The following is a 17,389-nucleotide window of genomic DNA, read 5'->3' as shown; positions in this document are numbered from 1 at the left end:
GTTCCAAAGGAAAGACGGCCGTCAGCTCTAGATTTCCCCTCCAACCTCCCGGGGTGGGGTCCCCCTCGATTGGTCCTCGGCACGCCTGCCTGTCTGGTTCCTCTGCCCAGCAGGGAGGGGCGTCCTTGCAGAGACGGGGTGCGGTCCCAGCCACCGAGCCTGGAACGCCCACCCTCCGCTCCTCTGCACCCGGCTCCAATCTGTTTGCGTGGCCGGGCTACATCGACCTCACCCATATTTCGGACGAGATTACAGGGGAAATTGCAGTTCTCCTATTCGGCATCCCACTAGGAAAAAAAGGTGAGAAACAAAGTCGCCGCCTCCACAGTTCCGCGCCCGTGTGGGTTTCTACTCCAAACTATGGAGATAGTTTTTCCAGGAGCGGTTTGTCTAAGGAAACCCCAGGGGCGGTTTGGGGTCCATCCAGGGGCGGTGTGGGGGTCCTGGAAGGCCCGTTCTCGGGTCTGATTGCGGAGCTGAGGTGTGGTGGGCATCAGCTCTTGCCAGAGTTGGCGATCCCCTTTGCACTGTTCCCTTTCCAGCTTGGCAGAGAAGGCTGAGAAGGGACCACAGAATCTGCGGAGAGCGGGGGGGGGGGGGGGGGGGGGGGGGGGGGGGGGGGGGGGGGGGGGGGGGGGGGGGGGGGGGGGAGTGCCAGGAACCCTTATCTTACCTGAGCGCGCGTTTGCTCGGATAAGGAAGACCTGAGTGTTCCTAGGTTGGAATCATATTTGTGGGAAAAGCTGTCAAGGTTGTGCACGCAGAACTTAACATTTGAGGACTGGTGTTTTTCATTGTCTATTTCCTGTCTCCCGCCTGAAGAGTGCTGTGAAACTTTTGGAGATGAGTGTCAACAGCCTCCCCAGTCCGTGCCTTCTCACAGGACGGCTGGGATTCTCTTGCTCTGATAAAGCACATCAAACCGTGGCTGTGTAGTATCTTTGTCCTTAACTGGGACTTCTGCAGTAGGCCAGGGTCTTCCCTTTGTGGCGACAGCAATTTTTACTGTTCGTTCACACTGGCTAGAAAGCTCAGTCGTCTATCTGAACAGGCCCTGGCCAACTCCCTGCAGCTATTCAAAGTGTAGCACCACTCCGAGTTAGTTCAAAAACTCCCTTTGATGAAAGGGGAATTCAAATGTTTGGGAGATTTATGGAAATAATCAGTGTTGGTTTCCTTTAACTAATTTTTAGTATTATTTTAAAAGTTAGTTTTGACTTTTCTAGAAATCATTCCGTCACAGGAATGCAAAAGTTCTCTTGGTCAATTAACGTCCCTTTCTTTCCCTGTTCTTAATTTCCACATCTGTAAAACGAAAGTTGGGAGAATCCCAGGCTTCCCTGTTCCCGTCTTGATTGCGTGGGGTGGTGCGGTGTCGTAACACGGGTTCGGATACTGTGGACTTGACCTGTAGTTTAACGCGGGGGGAGGGGAGTGTTTTGAAAAAGCGGACTAGCTATGGCCAGGGTCAGAGACGGGCCTGCAAAAGTCATCAGTTCATCAGGGTCTCAGCTTTGTGGGGTGCAGAGCTCCCCACGAGCCCCCCTCTCATCCCGTTCTCTCTGCGTCCCACGGAAGGTTTGTGGCGGCATTGTTAGTGTGACCCAAACATGGATTAAAAAGTGCACTGACGCAGGCTGGGTAAACATCTCTCGAGATTTCCCATCATACTGAGCAGAGTGCAATCTCTGTAGGGTATTCTGAGAATAACTGGAAGTCAGGAATAGGCCAAAGCCCAGTGTATGGGGAAGTAAATGTTTAATTTGTATCTTGTTTGGAGATTCAGGGAAGTCTTCAGGACTTTGTTCCCATTCTCCCTCAACCAGTGGAGCCCCCACTTCCTCAATCCCTAGTCCTGTGGGCTTTTCTCTTTTCAGCTACTTCTATCGTTGATTGTGCTAAGTTAGCGTTGTACAGGAATTTACACATTTTTCTCATATCTTCCCCACCTGACCCTACAATGAGTCCGAAGAACAGAATCAAACATACACTCTATCTAAAGGGAGAAATGTCTTGGAGGGAGAATTTCATGCAGCACGTGTCCATGGATACTACTGGCTTGGAGAAGAGAGTTAAAAATTCCAGGAAAGGAGAATGGTTTTCAGGAGGTTAAAACTTTGGAGCCTGCCCTGGAACTTGCTCTGTAGACCAGGCTGGCCTCTAACTCACAGAGATCTGCCTGCCTCTGCCTCTGCCTTCTAAGTGCTAAGACTATAGGCATGCACCACCACTACCTGGTTGGTTAAAACTTTTTTAATGAATGCTTTTTTAAATTGGCAGTTGTTTCATGTGAGTTAAAATTACTGACAAAGATAAAATATTCAGGCCCAGGGATGTGGCTCAGTCGGTACTCTACCATAGCACGTGCAAAGCCCTGGGTCTGAGCCCTAGCAACACACACACATACACACACACACACACACACACACACTTTAACATTCCTAGGCTATAAAACCTTGCATCTTAATAAAATAGAAAACTTTAAAAAAAATACCCATTTCTGTTTCAATATGTGCCAAGTTGGAAAAAAAAAATGGCCTGGCTTTTGTCAGGGAATTGAGCAGGTTCTCAATCCTTTGAGTGGTCAGATGAAGGGCCAGCGACTTCAGAGAAGGCATTTGGCGGCTCAGCACACTAACACGGCTCCCGAAAGGGAGACTGGTCTGTCTGTCGGGCAAGGAGGTTTGTGTTTGTGGGTTTGCTGCGGGTTAGGGTCTGGCGTCTGCTTTTGTGACTGTTCAGCAGGAAAGGGCCTCGCGGAGGTCATCCCTGGCTGTGGGGGCTGGCTGGTACTCCTCCCACCCCCGAGGGACAATGAGGCCATCAGGATGTTGCAATGCGCTTGGCTGTTCTCTCTGAACAAACGAGTGGTTGATGACTCCAGAACTCAGTTCTTCCACATCTGTTGAAAGAGTGATGCGGGATTAATTTAAAACAGGCACCGCCATACACAGTAAGTTTGCACACTGAGCGCATCGGTTCCCTTCCTCCGTCACCAGTTCCCCGCCGGATAGCAGCACGGGTCTCACCCTGAAGGTCCCCAGGCTGTTGCTTCTGTACTTTGGAAACACTTTACGTTTTGGCAGAGCACTTGTCACAGGGGCAGGGCAGTGTGCTTGTGGTCAGAAGTGTGCTTGTGCCTTCCTTTCCAGAGACTCTAGCACCCTCAAGTCACCAGGGCAGAGAGAGGGCAGGCTGCATAGCTTGCTGGTCATCTGATCACAGGCAGAGTTGGGTTAGGAGTGGGGAGAGGAAGGGAAGGAATACACAAACCTTCCAGATCCCCATGCCACCTTCTCAAGCTGTCGTGGGCTGCGTGTCCCATGGGCTGAGCTTGGGCTGAGAACATTCTGGGCAGCTTCTTTATCGTTGTTTGTTGAGGCAGGGTTTCTCTGTGTAGCCCTGGTTGTCCTGGAACTAGTATTGTAGACTGGGCTGGTCTCATACTCACAGAGTGCTAGGATTAAAAACATGAGCTTTTAAAGAAAGATTTTACACTGTAGTTGGGAACAATACTTCATTGGCAAAGGCAAATCAGGCGATTTCAGCAACTTTTTGCAGGCAACAACAGAGCACTCCCAGATCAATGGCCACACCCGGACGGCCTCATCAGCCCCCAGGGTGAGTATCAGCCAGCCTCCCTAGCCAGACTTCGCTCTACTTAGCCATCAAGCTTTATTTAATAACTGCTACGAAATCTCGCATCTCTGAACCTTTAAACAGAAGCGCAGGGAGTTTGCACAGCTAGAGGCTCTAGGTCAGTTGATGGGGACTTGGGTGTCGAGTAATGAAGAATACAGAAATTAGTAAGCAAATATTCTTTTTTGGGAAGGTTCCACCTAATGAATAGACAATGAGATTAACCCTCAAAGGAAAACTGATTGCCTGTTTTCTCAGTTATACCAACCTGAAGTAAAGCCAGAACCATCCCACCCAAGGCCAGGTGTGAGCATGCCTGCAAGTTGGGTCCTGATGCTGCCCGCGTGCCTCTTTCCCATCTGAGCTTCCTGAGGGGGTTCTGTTCCTGCTACACAGAGGAAGAGCCCCGCTGAGTGGGTCTGGAGATGATGCTGACATGCATCTTCTTCCTTCTGCTATAGCAAGTTAGTCAGCTCATGGCTCTAGCTCTTATGCCCAGACTCACTCAAAATATCCCCAACAGAGTTCTCATGTAGGGAAAGGTGTTTTGCTGCTTGCCTGCACTTCTCCTCCCTCGTCGTCAACCTGTAGGTGTTTTTCCCTACTTATTTAGAAATAAATGCAGCTTAAATGACACACAAATATCTATACAAAATGATGAAGCAAAATATAGAAACTGACAAAGCTAAACTGTTTCAATCCTGCCCTACACGGAAGACAAGTGTACAGCAATTCTTTACATTTTATATACTTATTTATTTTCTGTGGGGGTATTTTGCCTGCATGTATGTTTGGGTACAAGGCATATGCCATACCTAGGGAAGCCAGAAAAATGTATCATTTTAGATGGCTGTGAACTGCCACGTGGATGCTGAGAACTGGGTCTGGGTCCTCTGAAGAGCTGTCTGTGCCTGTAGCCGAGCCCTCTGTCCAGTCCTGAAGATTCCAGAAAGCTCTCTGCTCCCTCCCTGTGTGCTTTGTGGGTGGAGGAAATCTGACGCGTGGCTTATCTACTACTGCTTAGTCATGGTCTTCCTCAGAAGCAGGGCAGAGGGACGGACACACTGCCTTCTTTATGTGGTTTGGATCAGGTTGGAAGTCAGGTTCTGTCTCCTGTGGATGGGTGACAGGAAGATGAGCCAGGAAATGCTGGGAAGGAGGACGGGAGCACAGCTACCTCACTTCTCCTCTGGACTCCTTCCAAAGTTGACCTTAAGGTCAGAGATAACATGTTTTTGCATCATTCCACGGCATATGAAGAATGAGACCTCAGTCCTACCATGGGAAGGGTAAGGACCATGGACATCGGTAAAGAGGTGGCTTTGGTACAAAGGCCATGCCTAGCAAACATTGTTGTCTCTGAGCAAACATCGGCCCCACCAGGCAGTTAATGTTTGACCCCATCATGCCCAGGAAAAGGTGAATGACCCCTTGTTTGTCCCCTAGTGGTGTCCTTGTTTACATCTGTCTGACAAAGTGGGTCCTTAGAAATGGTCTTCCCCACCCAGTCACACAGCCCTGTATATAACCAGACTGAGAGCGCCTCTGCTTCACACCGCTGGACCTGGTCTCCAGGAGCAAACATCTGGACTCATCTCCAGTTGGAGGAAAGCTGGCCAACTTTTGTAAGATTCTGCCTCTTTCTGCTCTGTTTCTCCTCCCCTGCACTCTAGCCATTCATCTATAAAGAAACCAGATATCCCTCCTTAGGACTTCTAGGCCCAACCTCATGCTTTTTTTTTTAATTATTATTATTTATTAAAGATTTCTATCTCTTCCCCACCACCTCCTCCCATATTCCTCCCCCTCCCCCAATCAACTCCCCCTCTCTCATCAGCCCTAAGAGACCGGGTTCCCTGCCCTGTGGGGGGTCCAAGGACCTCCCACCTCCTTCCAGGTCTAGTAAGGTGAACATCCAAACAGCCTAGGCTCCCACAAAGCCAGTACATGCAGTAGGATCAAAACCCAGTGCCATTGTTCTTGACTTCTCAGCAGTCCTCATTGTCCACTATGTTCAGCTAGTCTGATTTTATCCCATGCTTTTTCAGACCCAGTCCAGCTGGCCTTGGTGAGTTCCCGAAAGAACATCCCCATTGTCTCAGTGTGTGGGTGCACCCCTCATGGCCCTGAGTTCCTTGCTCAAGCTCTCTCTCCTTCTGCTCCTGATTTGGACCTTGGGGTTGTAGTCTGGTGCTCCAATGTGAGACTCTGTCTCTGTCTCCTTTCATCGCCTGATGAAGGTTAATATCCAGGAGGATGTCTATATGTTTTTTGGGGGGTTCACCTTCTTATTTAGCTTCTCTAGGATCACGAATTAAAGGCTCAATGTCTTTTATTTATGGCTAGAAACCAAATATGAGTGAGTACATCCCATGTTCCTCTTTTTGGACCTGGCTTACCTCACTCAGGATAGTGTTTTCTATTTCCGTCCATTTGCATGCAAAATTCAAGAAGTCATTGTTTTTTACTGCTGAGTAGTACTCTAATATGTTTATATTCCATACTTTCTTCATCCATTCTTCCATTGAAGGGCATCTAGGTTGTTTTCAGGTTCTGGCTATTACAAACAATGCTGCTATGAACATAGTTGAGCATATACTTTTGTTGTATGATAGGGCATCTCTTGGGTATATTCCCAAGAGTGGTATTGCTGGGTCCAGGGGTAGGTTGATCCTGAAATTCCTGAGAAACCGCCACACTGCTTTCCAAAGTGGTTGCACAAGTTTGCATTCCCACCAGCAATGGATGAGTGTACCCCTTTCTCCACAACCTCTCCAGCAAAGGCTATCAATGGTGTTTTTTATTTTAGCCATTNGCCATTCTGACAGGTGTAAGATGGTATCTTAAAGTTGTCTTGATTTGCATTTCCCTGATCACTAAGGAAGCTGAGCATGACCTTAAGTGTCTTTTGGCCATTTGAACTTCTTCTGTTGAGAGATCTCTGTTCAGCTCAGTGCCCCATTTTATAATTGGGTTGATTAGCCTTTTACGGTCTAGTTTCTTGAGTTCTTTATATATTTTGGAGATCAATCCTTTGTCTGTTGCCTTTTTGTCTTAGTGACAGTGTTCTTTGCTTTACAGAAGCTTCTCAGTCTCAGGAGGTCCCATTTATTCAATGAGGCCCTTAATGTCTGTGCTGCTGGGGTTATACATAGGAAGCGATCTCCTGTGCCCATCTGTTGTAGGGTACTTCCCACTTTCTCTTCTATCAGGTTCAGTGTGTTTGGACTGATATTGAGGTCTTTAATCCATTTGGACTTGAGTTTTGTGCATGGTGATAGATATGGATCTATTTTCATTCTTCTACAGATTGCCATCCAGTTTTCCAACCTCATGCTTAAAAAAGAAAATAAGTCAGATTCTAAATTTAATATGAAAGCAGGTTTCTTTTGGGATAGCTTGTTTCTGGGCTAAGGTAATGAATGAGACTGGGACCCAGGAGATGGAGGTGTGGGAGGTGAGGGCAGAGGTCAGAGGCTCAGCTGTGACAAAAATCTCCCAAGGTATGGGACTGTGCTGAACTTCCAGGGCAAGCATGTGGCTTTGCAGGAATAAAGAGAAGAGCTTCTGGCAGTTCCTTAAAAAAAAAAAAAAAAAATTATGGATGCTCTTTGGAAACAAGTGGAATGCTTGCTAAAATCAAAAGACAGTAAATGGGGGAAGGGAGGAGGGAGGATTCAAAGGAAGGTGAGGCATTGTTGCTATGGCTTCCTCTGCAAGCTTTGCTAGGAAGACACAGGTAGTGAGGGCGCAGCTGTGACAGGGTCGCCCCAAATGGTCAGCCCTGCTCTGTCTCTTGGTACAAAGCCCTGCCCGTGGGGAGAAAAGAGAGCCTCGGTGCTGGTGAGGACTGCAGGATCAGCTTACAAGCTGTAAAAAGAGTCCAGAGAAGTCCGAGTGACGTCACGTGCTGGGTACTGACCTGGCTCGGCCCTTTGGCCTTGACGGTTTACACCCGCACCCCAGATCATCCAGCTGTCGTTGTTTTCACGCAGTTTCACCTGGCATGAGGAAATTCAGAGTTAAATACGTGAGTGAGGCAGTTGCAAGGGAGTGGACAGTACACAGCGGTGCTCCAGGTGTATTGCTGGGGTTCTGTCTCTTCATTAGAGAAATGAAGTTATACATAGTAAGCCCGAGAACTGTTAGGTGAGTTGGTAAACATTAATGCGCGATTTCTGCAAGTTAGAAACAAGCAAGCCCTTTACCTGGCCACACAGGCCTGCGTGGTTTCAAAGTCTAGAAGGAAGTGTCTTTTTAGGAGGTGAAACACGGTGTGGTGTTAGTCGATACACGGACTGGGCTTACACAGACAACCGTCATGGAGATGTGTTTCAGAGATTGGGCCAAGGTTACCCCATCACCTCTTTCTTCCGTTGGTACCATAGGCCTGGAGAGGGAAGAGAAATTAATCACGTGGCACAATGAGAGCCTGCCGTGAGCAAGCACTATGATTCAAGGCAAAGAATACGGATCCCGCTCAATCGTAGGTTATACAGCATCGGGAAATATGGACAGGATCTCATGAGTACCGATGTGCTTTGGAGACAGCCGCCATGAAACCCGAGAGCTGGTCAACATCTGCTTTGTGATATCCTCGGCGTTTGGATCCTCCACATTGTGGACTTTGCTTTGGTGTCCTAACTACCCAAAGCCCGGCACGATTGCTTGCCGATTCACATTCCCCACAGTCTGTACTCTTATTAAAAGGTTTTCAGTACAGGCTGACCGTGGTTGCCGAATGGCAGCATCCCTATCCACGACTGCCACCTGCTGAGTCGTTCAAGTATTGCAGCTCTTGTTACTACGTGTGTTTAGGTCTGCATGGATCTCACTAGGCAGCCAGGAGAGTCCCCGTGCCTGTTCTATGATTGCAGGCATGCATGCAGCACCACACACAACTCTTTCTAATTTCTCGGGGAATAAACAACCCACACCCAGGAAAGATAACCCCAATACCAATGCGAAGAGCTCAGCAAGCCCGTGTCCCTCAGCTGGCAGCTCCGCTAGAGCAGCAGCAGCGCGTAAACACTGGTTATTCTTCAGGGTAGTTGTCCCTTCTGCACCCGGCACCATCTTTTCTCAATGAACAAGACCCACTCGCATTTGATTCTGTAGCACATTATAATGTGCATGCTATTTCGATACTGTGAAATGTGGTGTTCTTTAGCCGTACACCGAGTTTTTCTGCGGTCATCATGAAACGCACAGGGTTGGTTAGCGTCAGGTGCTAATTAGAAAGACAGTTCATTTCCCCCCGCTCCATCACCTGTCTCGCACATTCTCAGTAGGGTCTTAGACCCCCCTGACCTAGAGTCTTGCTATCTTCCCGGACCCTGCACGAGGAACAGACTACATACAAGCTGAGTGCCAGGACCTCGCCTTCACACACACACACACACACACACACACACACACACACACACGGTAAAAGTGTTGAGGTTTACACGTGAGAGAAACACAAAATAAAGCTAATGATTAACTTTTTTAAGAAATACTTATTTATTACGTATACAATATTCTGTCTGTGTGTATATCTGCAGGCCAGAAGAGGACAGTAAACCTCATTACAGACGGTTGTGAGCCACCATGTGGTTGCTAGGAATTGAACTCAGGACCTTTGGAAGAGCAGGCAGTGCTCTTAACCGCTGAGCCATCTCTCCAGCCCACTAATGATTAACTTAACGCCCCTGAAAATGCACCACACTTTAGGGAAAGAAAAAAAAAAACAAAAACAAAAAACCTTTTACCTGGGGCTGATCTTCTCCTTCAACAACACATTTCTTCAGGCCGAAAGATGCAACAGTCTTTATATTTATTTACAGACAAGGTCTTGAATATCCCAGGCTGTCCTCGAGCCGACTATGGGGCCAAAGATGACCTTGAACTTCCAATTCTCCTGCCTCCATCTCCCCAGAACTACATTAACTCGACATGGTAGTTTTTGATCAAGAGTTTGAAGTCAACCTGGACTACATGGCAAGACCCTGTATCCAAGAAAAAAAACTCAGAACTTTGTTCTTGTTGTCAAATGTGGTGAGCCCCACGGCTGTCTATCATGGTTCTGTGGTGAGGTGCACATCTGTGCCCATGTTCCTTCAGACCATGTTTCCTGGGACCTGAAGCTCAGCAGTCACTGGGCTGGGTCTCGAGGATCCTTAAGTTTCCTGTCACAGCATCCTCAAGCCCAGCATTTATGACTGAACTACTTTCTCTTTATACTGCTGTTTTCATTTTTTGTTTTTGTTTTTTCGAGACAGGTTTTCTCTGTTAAACAATCCTGGCTGTCCTGGAACTCACTTTGTAGATAGACCAGGCTGGCCTCGAACTCACAGAGATCCGTCTGCCGCCTCCTTAGTGCTGGGATTAAAGGCGTGCGCCACACTGCCCGGCTCTTACAGAGCTTTTTAAAAAGATTTATTTTTATTATTTTAAGTGTATGCTTGCGTGTCTGTGGGCAAGTATCAGTAAAAGAGTGTATGTGCCCACAGAGGCCAGAAACATTAGATCCCTGGGAGCTGGAGTTGCAGGTAGGTGTGAGCTGCTGTTCAGTGTGAGTGTTGGGAACCGACTCAGGTCATCTGGGAGAGCAGGATGCACTCTTCACTGCTGAGCCATCTCTGCAGCCCTACTGTGAGGAGGGTTGTTAGGTCTCAGGATTATCTTTACATTCTTCTTCAAAGACTTACAGGTATTATCAAAAACTGCTTGCCACAAACACCTAATACCTCTTGGTTCTCAGAATTTCAAATTACATTAGAAATAACATCTTTTAAAACTCCATAAGGGGGCCAAGCTCCAGCAGAAGGTGCCTTTGGCTCTAAGGTGTGTGGTTTGTGATGGTGTGTGTGGTACGGGGTGAGCTGAGAGCTCTCCAGAGACCATGGCAGCGCTCTCCTCTGTCCTTTTCAGAGAGATCTTACAGCAGACTGTGAGCCCTTTGGCTTCATGAAGAGATCCCAGTTTGGTTTTTTATGTTTTATTTTGCCACACTGTAAGATCACGTGCCCGTGTGACACTATTACAGACACGGGAGACTAGCACCTATTCTCGCAAATCTTCCGAACGACGCTGAAGTGAGGCAGTCTGGAGCACGAGCTTGTGTTGTTCCCGCTCTGCAGACATTGCTTCCAGATCTTCTACAAGGGCTGCACGCTGGTCCATTCTTCCTGCGCATAGCACAGGAACTCTGCCCTCTGGGAGAAGTAGACCTGCCCCCTCACATCAAGGCGGCTGCTCTCAACAGCTTTCTTCACACCTGAATGCCTGGAAGCCATCTTAGTGCCCTTGGGGCATTGGCTGTCCCTGTGCTCAGTGCCTCCCCCCCCCCCAGAGTCATTTGTGTTGGCCAAGCTAGCACGGAACTCCAGGGCTTTAGCAATCCTCCTGCCTTGGTTTCCTAAGTAGCTGGGACGACACCGCTGCCCCTGTCCTTGATACATCTTCACGTCTTTGTGTCCCAGGATCTAGCATGTTTCTGGGGCCCACAGGGAGCTGAGTGATGTTTGTTGTCAGTTAAGTAATGAGTGGCTAAGGATATAAACATTTTCAATTATGCTATGACTGATGGTGATCCTAAAAGAAAGAGGAGGAGATAGATCATGGAGCCAACTAGGAAGGGGAACGCAAAGATGGAATTCGATGCCTGGGGACAGCTGATTTATAATGTCCTATCACAGAGAAATGTCTCCACCCTTTTAGCCTAAATTGGAATGTGGTGCCATGACCCCTCCATTGCTACTTTTTGTTCTTGGCAGGAATCTCTGTTGGAAGAGATGACAGTGAGTCTGGGCCCCCTGTTGCTGGTCTTCATGCTGGGTCTGGTTGTGACCCCACCAGCTCTGGCTCAGAATGACCCCAGGTATAAAAAGTTCCTTACTCAGCACTATGATGCCAATCCAAGTGGCCGTGACGACAGATATTGTGAAAGCGCCATGAGGAAGCGAGGCCTGACCTCTCCCTGCAAGGACTTCAACACTTTTGTTCATGGCAGCAAGGACAGCATCAAGGCTATCTGCGGAAAAGATGGAGAGCCCTACGGAAATGACTTCAGAATAAGCACCTCTCAATTCCAGGTCACCAACTGCAAGCATAGAGGAGGGAATACCCGGCCTCCGTGCCGGTACCGAGCCTCCAGAGGGTCCAGACGCATTGTTGTTGCCTGTGAAAATGGCTTGCCTGTCCACTTAGACGAGTCTGTCATCAGACAGTAGCCAGCAGGCCCCTGCACAGAGTTGGTTCTACATTCTTTTAATCCCCTCTTTATTCCAGAACACTGATGGCAACGGTCACTGTCAGAACACAAACTATCTGAAACTTGTGTCTCCTGATTTACGACGCACAGAAATAAAGATGTCTCTAAAGCCATTAAGAATCTGTCTGGAAGAGTCACGAGTTCCTAGGAAATTTAGTGTTTCCTAATTTTTCTACTCAGCGGCTCTCGAGGGGAGGGACAGAAACAGAGATGTTCTTCTTTATCTGCCCATCAGTGGGAGGAGGGACTTCATCTTTCTGTGGCAGTGAGGATGATAATTGTTTACAGACAAGGCAGATGGGAGTTCTCAAAAGAGTTGTCTGTTAACTAATAGTCACTACAGGAGCCCTTGGGGGAAGGCATACTCCCCACCTCTCCTCCCTTCTCGTACACACCCCCAAGCACAAACCACTATGAGAATGTCAGCGCCGAGGGGCAGGCAAACCTCATGCTCTTACCCTCAGCCACCTGATGAAGTCCCTTAATTCTCTTAGAAACCTCGACTCTAACCGAACCAGAATCATGGTTTCACACAGAGAATTTCAAAAAGCAGCCTGAGTGAAGCAGTTACCCTCCTGGAAAGGTTAACTGTTCTGTCTCATTGAAGGAATCATGAGCCCGCCCATCCCCTGGGTGTGCTCCCAGGTGAATCAGCCTTTCTGAAGGATGGTCTCTGACGGCGGGGAGAGAACACGTGCTGTGTTCTAATCTTTGGAGCAGAATATCTATTCTACCTAGAGGAGATAGTTCACTATTTTGACTGGGAGGCCCAGTGAGTGCCAAGCAGAGGTTCACCTTTCTAGTGGAATCAGGGAAACAGGAAGTAGGGTGCCAGGCCAAACATGAGCGAGGGGGCCATCCTCAATGACCTCCAGGGCTGCTAATAACTGCAGCAACGCTATCTCAAATCCATACCTGGAGGCACGGAAGCAGGGCACAGGCTGTGAACGTGGGGGGTGTTAAAGAGTAACACTTGCATTTCATACTGGTAGTTATCACGTAGCAAAGCAGAGGCTTCAGGTAGGATGAAGTACACATGTGTACCTCAAACCAGCTCTGAAAGACACGGCTCTTGGTCTGTACCTGCATTGTGAAGTCTGCTTGACTCTGAAAAAAACTGTCCACTTTGTTTGCTCCTTTGAGTCAACCTGCAAGTCAATCTGAGGACTGACCACCAGATGGCAGCATCCGATAGCCCTTCCTTAAGCCGTTCCTGTCTATTTGTATTAAGTCTTTAGAATTTCACACAGGTGCTTTGGTCCTTTTCACTGTCCTCTCCGAGCTCTCCCAGGTCCCCCCATCATCTGCCTACCCAGCTTCACAGCCTCCGGTTTTTTTTTTTTTTTAACTCATTTAGCCAAGCTTGTTCTGCCCAGATGCTCAGAGATTTTACTTTGCCGTTCTCAGTAGGTCAGTGCCCAGTCTTTACCCTCTTTCCTTCTGTCTTTGCTTTCTTCTCAGGCCCTTTCTAGGTCGTGATGGCTCTGCCCAGGACCCAGTCCTTGCTTCTGCTCTTGGTCCTGGCCTTGCTGGGGCTAGAGCTCGTGCAGCCCTCCTATGGACAGGATCGAATGTACCAGCGGTTCCTGTGGCAGCATGTTGACTCTCAGCAGACCGGAGGCAGTGACAGCTACTGCAACCTGATGATGCAGAGACGGAAGATGACTTCTCATCATTGCAAACGCTTCAACACCTTCATCCACGAAGACATCTGGAACATTCGTAGCATCTGCAGTACTGCCAGTATCCAGTGCAAGAATGGCCAGATGAACTGTCACGAGGGTGTACTGAAGGTCACAGACTGCAGAGAGACAGGGAGCTCTAGGGCTCCCAACTGCAGATACAGGGCCAGTGTCAGCACCAGGCGGGTTGTCATTGCCTGCGAGGGTAACCCAGAGGTCCCGGTGCACTTTGACAGATAGATAGATGCCACCCTGCAGCTGCTACAGCTAGTAACTGCAGTTGGCCTTGGAGGAAGTGACAATAGCAATGAGGGATGCATCGAAGGCCTCGGGCTTTGTTCCCATTGCTCATGCCGTATACCCATGTATACCCTATATATCCCATTGTATTGAATGGAGAGGAGGGAAACCTCTCCTCACAGCCTGACTCCCAGAGTATCCTCTGACGCTTGCATCACATGTATTTAGACAGTATTACAACTGTCACAAAGTGCCTTCTTAGTTTAATCTGTCTCATTCCAGTGCCCTAACCCCCTACCCCATGCCTATTCTGCTACGTTATTCAGACTTTTAGAGTTAAAGATTTTGAAGACCATGAAAACATTGGAAATTCTCAGATAAAAATCCAACTGAGGGCTGGAGAGATGGCTCAGAGGTTTAGAGCACTGGCTGCTCTTCCAGAGGTTCTGAGTTCAATTCCCAGCAACCACATGATGGCTCACAACCGTCTGTAATGAGGTCTGGTGCCTCTTCTTCTGACCCACAGGCAGACATGCAGACAGAGTAGTGTATGCATAATAAATAAAAAAATTTAAAAAAGAATTTGGAAATTACATGCCAACAAATTAAAAGATACGAGTTGTTTGATATTAATTATGGTTTGTGGCTACTAAGATTTTTAAAATGCTATATCAAAAAAGATAGTAGGTCACCAAGATTTTTTACTCTCCTTAATTGAAAGATTTTCTGTATGTTCCTTATAATAAAGAGGTATCAGCTGAAGTACTGTGTCATGGCCTTGTGTTCCCCTGATCTCTTTAAGTTCCTGTGGAGTCTGTGAACTCTCATGTCCTGGGTGTCACCACACATCCGGTCAGAGGCAAATGCTCATCAGAGCCATCATGACAGAGACTCTTCATTTACGTGATGATTCATAACAGTAGCAAAATTACAGTTATGACAATAATTTTATGGTTGGGAGCTGTATTAAAGGGTCGCAGCGTCAGGAGGCTGAGAAACACTGCTTGCCAGGATCAATAAGTACACTTAACCCTTATGCCAGCTCTCCAACCCCCATCCTGTACTATTCAAGCTTTGCCTTTTGTTTGCCACACAACACAGATACACTATTGTGAGGATCAGATGCAGCAGTCCCGAGTGAAGTGTCTTGTTGCGGTGAGCATGGACCCTAATGCCTCAGACTCACGGGAGTCACGGCAATGACTTCCTTGAGCCAGGCTCAGAGGAATAACTAACACTTTCCGTGGCTGGAGCTCAGATGTTGCAGAACAGATCAATCCACAGCTCCTTCCCACAGCTCCTTCTGCCTACTTACAGCCTGAGACCACGCCCCTCCAGAGACCACGCCCCCTCCAGAGACTCTACCGAGTTCAGCTAGCCCAATTCCCCGTCATTCTTTGTCTGTACCATTGTTCTTCATTCTGCAGAGGAAACTTCCCAAAAACCTAAGTCGTGCAGCTGTACACCTGCTAGCCTTTCAATTAACACGTTATCCACAGTGGTCAGGAAGAAGGCAAGACTCTGGGGCCTTAGTGTGTGTGTGCTTACCTCCCGTATGCATGAAGAAGGGATGAAGTTAGAGGTGAGTCTCAGAGACAAGCCCGATGACCTGGATGGAAGGAGAGGACCAGACTTTGGAATGGTTTTAATCTGGTTTGCCAGGAAATACACTTATGAGCCAGACAGATTTCCCTCTGACTTCCCAGACAACCGACTGTCCAAATGCAGCAGGGTTTACAGACTGGAAGGTTTAAACACGTTTATTATGCCAGACATCGTGAACCAAATTCTGATTTCAGAATTGCTGGTGCAGTCGGTGCATCGAAAGGCTAGCCGTTGTTCAGAGAGCAGAAAAAAAGCAGAATTTAGTAATAAACTCCGTCCTGTCTTGTCCACCAGTTTCCAGTTCTAGCCCCCATTACTCAGATGTGGCCAGAAGCTACTTTTGTTAGTTTATTTCCATTTTCTGTTTTTGAATTCGAATCATAGTTATTGAAGACTTTCTCCTCGACTGTGGGATTAGTTAAACTAGACCATGTCCACTATGGCCTGACTGAGGAGGACACCAGAGAAGGAGCTTATCAAAGTGGATATGGTCAATCAGACTAAATGGAGCCACATGTCCAAGCCTCAGGCGGATGGAGTCCGGTAAAGAAGCTCTCATGCACGCCCTCCTGAAGAGCTTGCCTGTCCTTTGTTCTCTATGTAACAAACTTCTCTCCGTGTCTTCTGACAAAGCAGAGGCAGGTGGACATCAGTGAGTTCCAGGACAGTCAGGTCTACACAGAGAAACCCTGTCGAGAAAGAGAGAGAGAGAGAGAGAGAGAGAGAGAGAGAGAGAGAGAGAGAGAGAGAGAGAGAGGCACACACCCTGTAAGAAGTTTCCAGAAATAAGGGTCGCTGTAACTTCTGAACCACATCAGTAGTTTCACATTTCTCCAGCTATAGACAGGGGTACCGCTCTCCAGTCTGGCTTGCTTTGCTTGCTAACATGGCTGTGTATCCAAGTGGCCCTTGTTACACCAGCTTCAGATCAGAGTAGGATGTGTGGGTGTATGTGTAGAAGACATTTTCTACATTAAACGGGGGCTATTCTTTATTTGACAAACATTGGATTGACTAGGAATGTGTGTGATCCTGATTCCGACAACAGGCACTGAAACAGGCTTTCATTTCACGCTCACACATTCTTAGAATTCCCGGAGCAGGCACCCAAGGGCGGGGTTCCTTTGTTTCAATAGCCTGCCTGTACCAAGCAAGCTAGGCGCTTTGTTTACGAGCTACCCAACCAGCACGGAGACCTGATCTCAGCTCCAGGAGAGCCAGCATTGGGGAGAGCCATCATTGGGCACGGAGATCTGATCTCGGCACCAGGAGAGCTATCGCTGGGGAGAGCCATCACTGGGAAGGTACATCAGTAGGCAAGGAGACCTGATCCTGTTAAAGAAGATCCATAGGGGAGCATTTGGAGGAAGAGATGGGCAGGCGCCAATGCAAGAATTCACCCAACAATCTGAAAAGCAACATGAAACCACCAGAAACCAGGGACCTCACAACAGGAGGACATGAACACCTTAATCAAGAAGAAGTAGAAAAAATTGACTTTATGAAAGTGATTGACGCCCTTAAACAGCAAGTAAAGAACACCCTTATAGAAATGGATGAGAAATATAACAGAAAGTTTGAAGAATTGAATAAATCAGTGAATGATACCCTAGAAAACCAAGGAAAAACAATCAAACAGATAATGGAAACAGTTCAAGACTTGAAAACTAAAATGGAGGCAAAGAAGAAAACACAGAGAGTCGGCTGGACATGGAAACAAACAGAAACTACAGAAACAAGTATAACCAACAGAATATAAGAGATAGAAGAAAGAATCTCAGATTCTGAAGATACCATAGAGAAAATAAACACACTGATCAAAGAAAACAGCAAGTCCAACAAACTCTTATCACAAAACATTCAGTAAATCTGGGACACAATAAAAAGACCAAATCTAAGAATAATAGGAATAGAAGAAGGAGAAGTACAGCTCAACGGTCCAGAAAATATATTTAATAAAATTATAGAA

The 17,389-nt window shown here is 47.6% G+C and overlaps 3 protein-coding genes across 9 annotated transcripts in view; all 3 read left to right on the top strand.

Moving 5' to 3' along the window:
• Positions 1–152: 152 nt before the first annotated feature.
• Positions 153–14,577, top strand: Rnase4 (ribonuclease A family member 4). Of its 4 annotated transcripts, none has more exons than XM_050129436.1 (2): positions 153–300; positions 13,355–14,577. In XM_050129436.1, exon 2 carries the CDS (start codon positions 13,372–13,374, stop codon positions 13,813–13,815), a length of 444 nt encoding a protein of 147 aa, XP_049985393.1. In that variant the 5' UTR covers positions 153–300; positions 13,355–13,371; the 3' UTR covers positions 13,816–14,577. The 4 variants fall into 4 exon arrangements, with proteins under 4 accessions (XP_049985393.1, XP_049985395.1, XP_049985394.1 ...); XM_050129438.1 differs by lacking the exon at positions 153–300 and adding an exon at positions 2,844–2,953; XM_050129437.1 differs by lacking the exon at positions 153–300 and adding an exon at positions 3,599–3,621.
• On the top strand, positions 158–12,013 carry Ang (angiogenin). Of its 4 annotated transcripts, none has more exons than XM_050129432.1 (2): positions 158–300; positions 11,397–12,013. In XM_050129432.1, the coding sequence occupies exon 2, from the start codon at positions 11,415–11,417 to the stop codon at positions 11,850–11,852; it is 438 nt and encodes a 145-aa protein (XP_049985389.1). In that variant the 5' UTR covers positions 158–300; positions 11,397–11,414; the 3' UTR covers positions 11,853–12,013. The 4 variants fall into 4 exon arrangements, with proteins under 4 accessions (XP_049985389.1, XP_049985390.1, XP_049985391.1 ...); XM_050129433.1 differs by lacking the exon at positions 158–300 and adding an exon at positions 2,932–2,953; XM_050129434.1 differs by lacking the exon at positions 158–300 and adding an exon at positions 3,603–3,621.
• Eddm3b (epididymal protein 3B) overlaps positions 158–17,389 on the top strand; it is a 36,885-nt gene continuing 19,653 nt past the window's right edge. Inside the window, exon 1 of the mRNA XM_050129430.1 lies at positions 158–300. The gene's annotated coding sequence lies outside the window, so the exon portion shown is untranslated. The remainder of the gene's footprint in view (positions 301–17,389) is intronic.

The sequence above is a fragment of the Alexandromys fortis genome, unplaced genomic scaffold (genome assembly GCF_014885135.2).
Source record: "Alexandromys fortis isolate MF-2015 unplaced genomic scaffold, M_Fortis_MF-2015_v1.1 scaffold_285, whole genome shotgun sequence".
NCBI lineage: Eukaryota > Metazoa > Chordata > Mammalia > Rodentia > Cricetidae > Alexandromys > Alexandromys fortis.
This window is presented reverse-complemented; position numbering and strand designations above follow the sequence as displayed.

What these genes read in the sequence shown, in the direction of transcription:
- Ang (XM_050129431.1), top strand. Translation starts at nt 5,130, where the DNA reads ATGGTCTTCCCCACCCAGTCACACAGCCCTGTATATAACCAGACTGAG. An exon ending in AGGAAAGCTGGCCAACTTTT is followed by an intron (nt 5,265 to 11,396) that starts GTAAGATTCTGC and finishes TGTTCTTGGCAG; the next exon opens with GAATCTCTGTTGGAAGAGAT.
- Rnase4 (XM_050129436.1), top strand. Translation starts at nt 13,372, where the DNA reads ATGGCTCTGCCCAGGACCCAGTCCTTGCTTCTGCTCTTGGTCCTGGCC.